Here is a 12,226-nt window from a genome sequence, read left to right as displayed (position 1 = left end):
GATCAATAATGTGAGATAAATGTCAATAAATTAATGTACTTAATGTTTGTAGGCCTTATTGTTCTTACTGGTTTCCAGTCATTGTTTTAAAAAGAGGTTAAAATTTGCTGCATTCAAAATAATAAAAAAATTAATCCAGATAATTAAAATATGTAGAAATATAAAAAATATTGGCAAAATTTAGTTTTAAAACCACCGATTTGAACCGTTTTGACACATTAATGCTGGATAAAGACTTTAAATTATGGTTTTTATAACAAGTGGAGAAAGAAAAAGATTTATATGTTACAGTATTTATAAAGTAAATAAAAACAGGAGCTGGTTTGGGTGCGATGGACGGATGAGCATGTTTATAATGAAGGTGATTAAATAAAGATTATTATTATTATGATGATGCATCGCTCTGTATCTGTGAATATAAAGTGTTTACACTCATTTTCACAATCTGGTTTATGTGTTGATTTATTTTAAACTTTGAGTTGAGCTATTTTCTGTGTTTGTTTATTATTGTTTGTGGTCGGTGTACGGTGTACAGGTTTTTATTTCTTTATGTAGTATGAGACTGTTTCATAACCAGTTATATTATATTATATACAATATTGTATTTTTTACTTCACAATAATTATTTATCAGCTTTAGTTTTTAGTTAGTTTATGAATTTTTGCTGATTTTTAAAGTGGATATACATCACAAATATAACATTTTTAGACACTATATTCAGATATTTATACATTTTACTGTAATAATAAAATGTACATTATCTCGCTCAACCCTGGGAAACAGCTCATAAAACTATAAATTAAACTCTTAAAAGTCCAAATTAATAATATCTCTCACGGAGGTCTAACAGACTCTGTAACTGTATATAGAAGATAACAGACACACAGTGGAGTTAATGTCGGAGGGGTCAAAGTTCAACAGCACAGAGACAGACCGTTCCCCACGCTGCTCTTTGACCTTTTTAGATAAACTTACATAACACAGCCGAGGCCACAGTGTTAATGATTAAAGAGACAACATTACAAACATCTGGGGGCTAAAAGAGGATTCAGAAGGTAAAAATCCAACAAATAGTTAATTAAAAGTTATATTTTTGGTATACATGTAAACGTTAATAAAACAATTAATTAATTATAATTAAAAATGATAAAAAATAATGAAATAAAAAGAGCATTCACAACCGTACAGGACATTAAAATCAACCAAGATAAAACAAATATTACTTTGTTAGCATTCAGCAACCACTTATCCAGTGAGGATAATAAGCATTTGGCTCACTGCTCAGACTTTCTGATAATCTGAAACATGTCTCGTGTTTTCTACATATGCTAAACTAAATGTGTAACAAGTTATAACATTGTTTATTTTTATTAACTAGATCCAGTGAGGCTAATTAGCCTTTTCTGATATGTTTTAAAGCACTTTGGTGGTTAAATAATTACATTTGCTCACTAGATCTTCCTGCAATGTTTAATTATGTGATTTTATTTAATTAAATGAATTTACAGCCATAAATGATAAGGTTTTAAATATCTAATATGATTTAAAGATGCTATGATAAATAAAACATTCATATACACCGATCAACCATACCATGATTGATGATAACATTATAAAAAGTCACAATTATGGGATAAAAGGTCAAAAAAAGGTAAATAATTGTGAGATAAAAGAAAAAAATTATAATGAAAAGTTTAAATTATAAGATAAAAGAGCACAATTCTGACGTTTTATCTCATATTATTGATCACAATCTCACAAACAGTATCATGGCTTTAATTTTTAACTCACTGTTTTCTCTGTAACTTAATATCTGACCAGTAAATAAATGAATAAATAAAGAACGAGGCCGGCACAAAGCTTATTTCATAACTTCTTTTTCTTATATATTTATATAGCAGTTGTTTTAACAGGTGAACGGTTGAGATCTAACAGGTCATAATTACACTGGAATGAAACATTGCTTGTAGGGCAACTGTAAAAAGGCATTAGTAGGGACACTTCTCCAACCATTCCTTAAAAATATCTCCAAAGAAATACACTCTAAGGCATTGGCAGATCACACACAGACAATATTAAGCTTGAAGACAGAGCGAAACACGTGTGGCAAGAACACATAACTGCGAGTGCAAAGCATCATGGCCGTCGTTTCAAGCGTCTCGCGTCCAATCTGAAGACTTTAGTTTCTCCCTCCGGCAGAGAGTGAGAGACGAGGAGGGAACGAGGAGCTCCCTCGCCATCGTTTGTGCGTCACAGAACGGTTTATAAATAACGACTACAGAGCACAGCGTACACACTGGAGCAAACCTACAGACCGCCAGCAATCATCAGGGCGAGGCGTTCCCAGCGTTCGATGGCGTGGAGGAACAGTCCAACGCTGAATGTCCATTTTAAATCCTGTTTTTTTTTTTTGGCATTAAATTTAGATAAAGTGTCTTTTCCAATACTGGCTGCTGGCAGCTTCAGTCCAGAACTACGAGGCCACGCCAGGCGGCCGATCACATGATCAAACAGCATCTAACTGATCTGAGGAAGTGGAGAAGATCTGGAGCATCAACGGAAGCGACGGCGTCCACAACAAACCGAATTTATCCTACTGAAACTCCTGAAAGACGTAAACAAAAGTCCACCAACCCAAAAAGCACAAATAAAACGCTTCCTTTTAGTCCCGCCCCTTTCGGAAGATAAGAGATGCTGTGTGCTACGCTAAGCTACGTTGAACATGGTTAAAAGATAATAAATACCATCTTCAAAATGTGGTTGTCTTTCAACATAGATTAGCTTAGCATAAAGCATATCTAAGGACAGGAGAGGAGGCAGAGCAGAGGGGGCGGGGCTTAGGGAGGCTCCAGTTGAGGCTGGTTGGTTCATTCACAGATAAACTTTCACGTGACTGCCGAAGAGTTCGTCGTACCTTCGGCAGGAAGCTACAGTGCCGTCCTCTCTCCAGCGTGAAACACACCGGCTCCGCGATGCTGCCGACACAACGACCGCCTCCAACTACTGACACACGTGACACCTTAAATACTACAGAAAGAAAATAAAAACCAACAGAACCAGCAGGTGAAATCAGTCAAAATGTGGAGAAAACAAGTGAAAGTCGGAGTGAAATATGCGTCTTTGTTTCCTCTCAGGTGAAGGTGCAGTCAGCGCCAGTGTGTGCAAAGTCACTGAACCGTTTCCCGACAGCGTGGACCGAGGAAATCCAGGAAAAGGTTTCGTTTTTTTTTAATAGCGATTGCGAGGACAAAACTAAATGAATACTAAATAAAAAGATTTATGAGATTCTACAGTTTGTTTTTATTCTTTTATGGAGAGAATTTATTTACGTGTTGATTTAGTTTTGTCCTGTAAGTTCCTCCGTACATCCAGCTGCTCGTTACAAACAGTGACAGACTGGGCTGCTTGTGTAATGCCTCCTCTCCGTAGTGACTCCTCCAAGTCACTGTGCGTCACTCCTCCTCCTCCTCCTCTTCCTCCTCCTCCTCCTCTTCATCGTCGTCGTCGTCTAAATACTCCTCCCCCTCTTCCTCCATCACCTCCCCATCCTCTTCCTGAGGGTCTGATTTCTGCCTCCCGACCTCGCCCTCCTCCGCTGACTCCTCCTCCTCCACTTCTGCCAGCTCCTCATCCTCCTCCTCTTCCTCCTCCTCCTCCTCCTCTTCATCCCTCTCCTCCTCGTACGACGAGATGGGCGAGTAGTGCGGGAGGTCAAATACGTGCGGGCTGCTGGGAGCGTCCGAGCTGTCGTTCAGCGGTGGCGAGGCGGCGGGCGCGGCGACGGGAATAGTGATGGGCACCGGGATGGAAAAAGCAGAAAGTGACTCGGAGCCGGCGCTGATCTCCTGGACCCTCCTGGTGCTCGGGGTCACGCCGGCGGCGGCGTTAGAGGCGGCGGACGGGATGACGGCCATGCCCAGACCCGAGGGGAGGGATCTGGGTTCGGGCGCGTACTCCCGGATCTCCCCCGGCTCCAGCGGTTCGGGGCCACAGGGGTCGTGCTCGCTGCAGCACAGCTTTCCGTCCAGCTTGGAGATGAAGAGCAGGCCGTCGCGGTGCTGGTTGCAGTAGGAACTGGGGCACATCTCGCAGAAGGACGCCGCGTCTTTACCGCAAATATCGCACTGGTGCCACGGACATTCCCAACGACCTGCGGGGACAAAACAGAGGAAGCACAAAAACAACTAAAGATTTGTTTGTTTTTATGTTTGAAGGGTTTTTCATTCTGTGTTGATTCTGGCGCCTCCCTGTGGACAAAAGAGGTCGTGTTTCCACGTCTCGTTTCATTGGTTTCGAGGGGAAATCCGACCCAGTGGCAGGAATTAATAATAATTTAATTATTATAACTAACTAGCTAATTATTAACTATTTTACTGTAATTTAAAAGTTCTTGTAACTTTTAGAAAACCGCTGTTAATAATGACACCGGTGGCCATTAAGTGAACTGCAGTCAGCCTTTATCATTGTCTTAATCAATAATAAAACATTAGTAAATATCATGGATCACGTTAGGGGGAAGGTAACATTAGCCAACTAACATATCCACACAGATAGTTTTTATAACGTTAGCGAACTCCGAGATCGCAATATAGCCGAGTGAAAACTAAATCTGCGATGCTAAAATGATCGATAGTTTTTACCATATCAGCCTTAATCCCGAAAACTCGACGAACGTCAAATTTTTCAGGTATTTTCTTTCTACCGAACTAAGGACACACAGGAAATGACACAGGTTTTACCAAAATCAAAGAAGTCCGTGCACCGACCTGCGGGCCTCTTGGTGAGGTTGAGGCAGTCGGCGTGGTAAACTTTGGGGCAGCCGGGTTTCTTACAGGAAACCATCTGCCCGCCGTCTCCGCAGCTGAAGCACTCGTCCTCTCGCTCTTTGGTCACCACCACCTTGTTCTTCCTCTTGCCGTGGCCCCTCCTCTTCAGCTTGCGGCCTTTGTCGTCAGACGGAGGATTGTTCTGGTTGTCGGAGAGGAAGGAAGGAAAGTGTTACACCCCGGGTACCTCGGGTAACGATACATAATCGGATCAGCACGCCGCTCTCGCTCACCTTCGGCCTGACGCCCAGGAAGCCACTGCAGTTCGGCGCTCCGCATTTACAAACCGTCTTCCCGTTGCCCAAACACTCCAGGTTGTAGTTGAAGGTGAGCTCGGTGCCTGAACACACACACACACACACACACACACACAGAAAGGGGTCTGCACATCGTTTCAGCCTCAGGTGGCGTTAAGAGTCGAGAGTGCGTGCGGGCGGCGGCGGCGTACCTGCAGCGACGTCCACCAGAGCGAACAGCCCGACCCGAGTGTCGCCGCTCACCGTCCACTTCTGCGTCTCACAGTTGGGCTGACAGCAGTGGTTCATGAAGCGGGCCTCGTTCCCCTTCGGCCCGGCGTCGATGATCCGATCCTAACACACACACACACACACACACATTGATCGTTAACAACGTTAATAAAGTTTGAATAAAGTTGTATTCTCAGAGTGAGGCTGCAGCACCTTGTCCAGAGTCAACATGTAGAAGTTACAGATGTCGTTCTCCTGAGCGTGTCGGATCCTCGACCTGCACTCCTCCTCGTCGATCACCTCCCCAACGTACTCGCTCACAAACTGACCCTGAGAGCAAAACACTGGTTACTGAACCCGATCCACCTCCCAGAACCAGTATTAGTATTAGGACCAGTACCAGTACCAGTATCAGTACCAGTATTAGTACCAGTATCAGTACCAGTATCAGTACCAGTATTAGTACCAGTACCAGAACCAGAACCAGTTACCTTCTTGATGTCGTGGACACAGCGGAGTCCCCAGCCTCGAGACAGCGTCCTGAAGATTTCCACCTGACTGTACTGACGCTTAGTGAACGCCTGGTTGAGGCAGCGATCGCCCGCCGGGCAAACCTACAGGTTCAGATATTGATCAGATATTAACAGATATTAACAGATATTAACAGATATTAACGGGTCCGTTCCTACAGTCTTTAGTAACACGGTTCGGTACCTGTGGGTGACATTCGTACAGCAGCATCCGGTTGATGCACTCGGAGTCCGTCCCACACGGACTCTCGTCTGTCGCCTTACAGTTGCAGCGCGGGATCTCCGACAGGTCGGCCGTGAAGATCTGAACCTTCCCTATTGGTCGATTCACCTGAGTCAGAAAGAGGAACATCCAATAATGTGTCACACAGGAGGTTAAAAGATAAAAACAACGTATACAATCACATTTTAAGTAAGGATGAAACAGAGACCTTTATGTGTTTGTAGGGAGGAGGTTTCCTGTCGTTCTTTCTGTCCTCTTGAAGCTGTCGAAGCTCTTTTTCCGCCTGAAGCTCACGAAACCGAACAGCCGCCTCCTCCAGAGCTGAAGAGGAAGATCAACAGTCACAAACCAACAAACAAACAAACAAACAAACAAACAAACCGTGAAACACTTTGTTATAAAAGACACTAGACACCTTTCTTGTAGGTGGCATCGACACCTTTCCCCATCTTCTCTTTGCTGTTGGCGTCCACGTCCATATAAGGGAAGACCCGGGCCTGGTAGGTCCACAGGTAGTCGTTGGAGCCAAAGAAGTGAACGGGAAACTCCCCGACATCGTGCCTCATCCGCTGGATGTTCTCCGGGATCGTTTTGGGATGACTGACCTCCGCCGGCCACCATCTTTATAAAGCAGGAGAGGAAGACTGAGTGAGAGCAGGTTTTTTACTTCCTTAAAACAAGCCGTTTTTTTGAATGGAGTTTTGGGTGACAGTGTGGAGGCAGAGGTGTTATAACCTGAATACCTCACAATAAAACTGAGCCTGACCGACCTTCTAATAATAAACCTTGTAAACAGCAGAAAGTAAACAGGAAGTGGAGATAAAACCCTTCTGTTTTCTTCTTCTGGGGTCTCGTAGTAAAAGGTGGATTAATTAACACATTAAGTTTACAGTAACGTCACATTGGAAAGACGACCAAAACAGAAAAATAAAGAGTCTGAACACTCATCAATAACTATTTGGACATCAGATTTTGGCTCCTAATAACTAAAAAGCAGCACAGTATTCTTCTTTTATGGCATTAAATTGGCTAAAACCTCCTTTATATTATATTTATGAAGCAATAACTGTGCAGATTGAGTCCTTGCTGCTGTAGATTAAACACTGACCTGTACCGGCCAACCTTCACCCACAGGATGTCCTTGTAGCGAGGTTTCTTCCCGGCCTTGCAGTCGTTGCAGTACCAGCTGCCTTTTGGCATTTCCATGTTCAGACACTCCCGGTGGAAGGCAGCAGGACAGGACTCACAGCACAGCAGACTGCCCCCTGCAGGACAGGAGGAGCATCAGCATCGTACTGTGAGTGTGTGTGTTTGTACGCAGCATTTTAGCCTCTTTTAGCTCGTTGTTTTGGTTTTAGAGAGAGTTAGGTGAGAAGATGTTAAAGCATTTATATAGCAGCAAACAACTGCTGTTTTTATCATCTGCGTCGGTGAATTACGGATTTATTTCTACCAAACCAGAGTTGGTGATGGTTGAAAAGACTAAAAAAGCCGGTTTGTGAGTTTCATTTAGTTTTAGTTCAGTTTGAAATGTGTTTTAAAATTTCCTACGTAAAATTTCTGGTTTTGTAAATGGAGTCTGGTGGGCGGTAGTGTAAATTATTTTGGTCTGAGATGTTGGTGTGTATAAAACCTTTAACCTTACTAAAACTGAACTGACAAATCTCTGTGTAGTTATGTAACTACCGCTAAGCTAAGTTCTCCAGCTGTTAGTGGTAGCTTTATATTTACCGTACAGACTACAAACAATCCTCTCGTCTAACGCTCAGCAAGAATAAGAGTATTTAATAAGCATAATTCCCAAAATGTCTTCCTTTAGACTTCAGGATGGAGGTTTATTCGCTCAGCTGGACCCGACTTTACCTTCGGTGCAGACGAAGCACCAGCTGACGTTGACGTGTTCGTGGTTCTTGACGCCGCGGCGGGGGGTGAAGTGGTTCGGACACACGATGCTGTTGTTGGAGAGGACGACGCAGCCCGCTGCCATGCAGAGGTCAGTGGCGTGATAGGCCACGGGGCAGCGAACGCACCGAACCAGACGACCTGGAGAACAAACAAACAACAAACAGACAGTCAGAACCTGGAAACGACGACAGCGACGCACAGAAAACTACCTGAGCGTCACCTTTAGAGACGGACGGGCTGCTCGGGTTGGCGATGAAGCAGGTGAGACAGACGTGGATTGAGCAGCGGAAGCCTCGGTTCACCGGCGCGGTCGGGGCGAAGTTGGCGATGCACTCGCCGTGGTAAAACTTCCCACAGACGGGAATCATACAGCGCCGCACGTCCTCGCTGCGCTTCTTACAGACGAAGCACGTGTGGACGCCTGAGAGGAAAAAAAACACCAACATCTGGTTCCTGTAACGGTTTTTACTTTGATATCAGAGATTCATTACAACAATATTACACATATTTAACTTTCAAATGTAACTAACTAGTTAATAGGGTTAGGGGTTTTACTACCACTAGTTACCACGTTAAGTTAATGTGTAAATGTAAAGTGTAATATTCTCGTTAGTGGAAGAGCTTTTGTTTACAAGTACAGATGGGAGGAGCTCTCTGATTGGTGGGTTTATTCGGGGCTATGTTTACTTGTATATGGGACCAGTTTTATATGAATTTTACCAAAATAAAATCAAAGTTTTGAGGTCTGAGGGCTAAAACGTCATAAATTAAGTGGTTAAATATGTCTTTAACACACTTTAAGAGTTTCTTAAAATGTAAACTTTAAATAAGTTACACAGATTTTGCTTTAATATTAATCTATTTATTTAATTCAGGTTGGATTTTTGGAATTATAAAACCTATAAAACCAATAAAACACAGACGTACCCGATTTGCACTCCGGACAGACAAACTTCCCTTTCGGGGCCTCGGCCAGAGAGATGCAGGGCAGATGGAAAGCTCCACAGCACTGACCCTCACAGAGCAGCAGCTCACCTGTCTTCTCACACACCTGGAACAACACACACACACACAGATTATAAAGACACAATGAGAGAGAGAGAGGATCTACTGATGTATATCAGAGGAACCACAGACTCTATTACAGACCTCTCACCAAAAACACTTAAAGAGTCGAGACTGGAGGAGCTAAAATGCTAACTTTAGCTTATTCCTGCAAAAAATGATCCTTAAGAAATTAAAAAAGATTTATAGATGGAAATGATCTTGTCAAGCATGTTTGGCATTAACCAAAAAAAGGTTTCTTGTTTTATGAAAATCTATCTAACTGTGTCTTAATAAGATATTACAGATAATATTGAGCTCGATTTAACCAGTACCAACAATGGCTGTATAATATTCCAGCAGAGGAAAAAGATGATTATATTTTAAGAGTAAAACCACTTAAACAACTTCTCAGTTTAACAGAGAGTCATCCCAGGGTTGGAAATAAAGCAGCTGCTTAGTTTTTATTGCTGTTTATTTATATTTTTAGCTAATTATTTTGTATAAAAAGTACAAATTCAGCTCAGTAAAGTGACCAAAATGCTTATTTACTGCTTCAGATTTTGACATTTTATATAGTTTTAAAAGTCTTTCAGTCGACAGAATTCTAGTCGAGAAAAACTGGCAGATTTTTGTTCAATATAAGAACATTTTATAATATTTAATACTATTTGGTTTGTTTGTAGGCAGTTTTTACAGTGCAGGACTCCATTAAGTCTGACCTTTAACCCGGGTTGGGCAGGAGCTAATTAATATTATATATCTATATATATTAATATATCTTTGATATGTTTGTACCCAGATTACAAACTACAAGTGAGAATAAAGTTATAAATTATACCAAAATGACTGAAATATATTGTAACTTTATTCTTATTTATTTTTTATTGCAAGTTTTTGTCCTTGTTAATTTCTGGTTCTTTTAACAATAATTATTTTATTTACTATATTTATGTTCAGTTTGGGGGAAGGTTCAGTCGTCTATGTGTGTTAATTGTGTAAATTATATATATTATTATATATTATATATATTTTTGAATAGTAGACTTTTGGAGGGTCAGCGGGAGATTTCAGATTTAATCAGAGACAATAAGTTTTTGTTTAATAAAATGTCATTATGGAGTATGATAATAGTCAGTACAATTATTATTATATACAATTATAATTTATTGTATGCAGTAAAAATGAGAGCAAATATCTAATTATAGTGTAAAAAAAATCTTTTTATGTTTTAAAAAATCTCATTATATCGAGAAACTGAGCAAATATTTGTTACTAGACGTGCAACAATAAATCAATTACTGTTAAATTATTGGCCATAATGGACTATTTTGATATTCAATTAATCATTTTTTAATAAAAGAAATATGCAGATTCTCAGATTTTAGTTTCTCGAATGTGAATATTTTGTTTTCTTTAGTTCAGTGTTTCTCAAATGAGGGTAAAAATGTAACTGTACCTTTGATACGTTTTAATTGAATATAATTATCTTTAATATGTTTTTTCCCAAATTAAAACCTAAATGTAAGAATAAAGTTGTAAAGATTATTTTTGTTGTGTTTTTGTCCTTGTTAAGTGAATTTCTAGTTGTTTTTTAAATGTTTTGTATTTTATATATCATATATGTTCAATTTAGGGGGGAATGTTCATTGATCTCACCTGACAGATGTTCTCCTTCATGGAGGCGGGGCCTCCTCGATCACCTATGATCTTCCTGGAGGGTAAAAGCGGGTCGTCACACAGCGACAGGTCGTCCTTCACGGAGGAGAAACTGTGATCCAAACTGGACGGATCGCCCTGAAAAATACAGAAAAAAATCAGACGTACGGAGTTTAACCTGCACAAGCTAACCAGCTTATTTTCTCTTATTTATATTTGACTTGTTTACTTATTTATTACATATTGCTGCTGTAAATGTCCCCGTTGTGAGATTAATTATTATTGATAATCTGTTTTTTCTGCAGTGAATTTGCTTCTAAAAAGGCCTTTAAAATAATTTCTATTCTTTTGTGACAGTTTTTGTTCATCGGTGTCTTTATCTTCATCTTTGTTTGATCGCCATCTGCTTGTGACTGCTAACAGCTCAGGACACCACTGACGCTCCTGAATATTGTCTGAGGATGGATTCAGCTCCTAAGTTAAAACAACTTGATGAATTGATTTTAATTTTAGGCTAAAAGTGGAACCAAATATGTGAATTTTGTCCGTTTACAGACTGATTTCCATTATTAACTTTATTCTTTATTGTTAAATGTTAACAGTAACAGTGTTAATCTGTGATCTATAGGGTGGTCTGATTGCTTCTGTCTCCACCAATGTACCTGAGGAACTAACAGAGCTAATAACTAATTAAGTTAATAACTTATTAACATGTTAAATGATGTTTCAGCTGGTTTAGTTAGAGAATAGTAATATCTTTGCTCGTTAGCGCAGCGACTCGTAGCTGTGTACCGAATGCAGCCGCCATTTTGTGCCGACTGTGAATCTGCGTGTTTAGATATTATAGATATTATAATGTACTTTGATCTGTTAAATGTTTGTTTTATTCACTGGTGGATTTTGTTATTGTTTATATTGTTGTATAAATGTAAAAATGTATTAAAGTTCTCGCTGAGGAAACAACACTGCAACTAGTGATTCAAAACAACAACAATAACAACAACAACAACAACAGTAACTGATTCACTAAATTATCTACATAGAGAATAAACACAAACAATTACTGATTAACTTAACTTAAATCTGTAAGTTTAAAAGACAAAAGTAGCTTCAGTAATTTTAGATTTAATTAAAAATGTTTATTTGTATGAAAACAAAATATCTAGTAAAAACAACTTAATCAAGAATGTTTTTTAACTTACACAGATGAGTTCGTGTTACTTAAAATGCTCGACGTAATCAGTTATCTGAAACATGTTAGTAAAAGTAAACTTAACTTTAAGTTGGAAACTTAATTAATAATCGATTAAGTTAGTTTTAGTAATTTTAAGTTAGAATGACTTAATTTTGTAAAAAAGAACACAGGAATATTTCTATAAAAAAGTTTGTTTACTAGTTAATTAATGGTAAAAGCTGCTTTAGTAAGAATATTTTTTAACTTACAAAACTGAGTTTGTCCAACTTCAAATGTTTGATGTCGTCATTTTCAACAAAGTTTTCAACTTTCATTTTAAAATAGTTGAAACAGATTTTATTCAAAATTTTAAACAACACAAACTCAATTTTGTAAGT

General features: G+C 39.8%; 1 protein-coding gene across 1 annotated transcript in view; it reads right to left on the bottom strand.

Annotated features, from left to right (window-relative positions):
- Positions 1-1,052: 1,052 nt before the first annotated feature.
- The window catches only part of nsd1b (nuclear receptor binding SET domain protein 1b), a gene marked incomplete in the record, with an annotated part of 23,106 nt that continues 11,932 nt past the window's right edge, over positions 1,053-12,226 (bottom strand). The window contains 14 exon segments of the mRNA XM_035666610.1: positions 1,053-4,150; positions 4,767-4,968; positions 5,060-5,166; positions 5,275-5,416; positions 5,507-5,623; positions 5,785-5,907; positions 6,008-6,154; positions 6,255-6,367; positions 6,462-6,667; positions 7,155-7,311; positions 7,910-8,089; positions 8,172-8,372; positions 8,879-9,002; positions 10,655-10,792. Coding sequence (XP_035522503.1) covers positions 3,453-4,150; positions 4,767-4,968; positions 5,060-5,166; positions 5,275-5,416; positions 5,507-5,623; positions 5,785-5,907; positions 6,008-6,154; positions 6,255-6,367; positions 6,462-6,667; positions 7,155-7,311; positions 7,910-8,089; positions 8,172-8,372; positions 8,879-9,002; positions 10,655-10,792 — 2,655 coding nt within the window.

The sequence above is a fragment of the Morone saxatilis genome, unplaced genomic scaffold, assembly GCF_004916995.1.
Source record: "Morone saxatilis isolate NCDOM2014 unplaced genomic scaffold, NCSU_SB_2.0 Contig20, whole genome shotgun sequence".
Classification (NCBI taxonomy): domain Eukaryota; kingdom Metazoa; phylum Chordata; class Actinopteri; family Moronidae; genus Morone; species Morone saxatilis.
The sequence above is the reverse complement of the archived record's forward strand: the minus strand, read 5'-3'. Positions and strand labels throughout refer to the sequence as shown.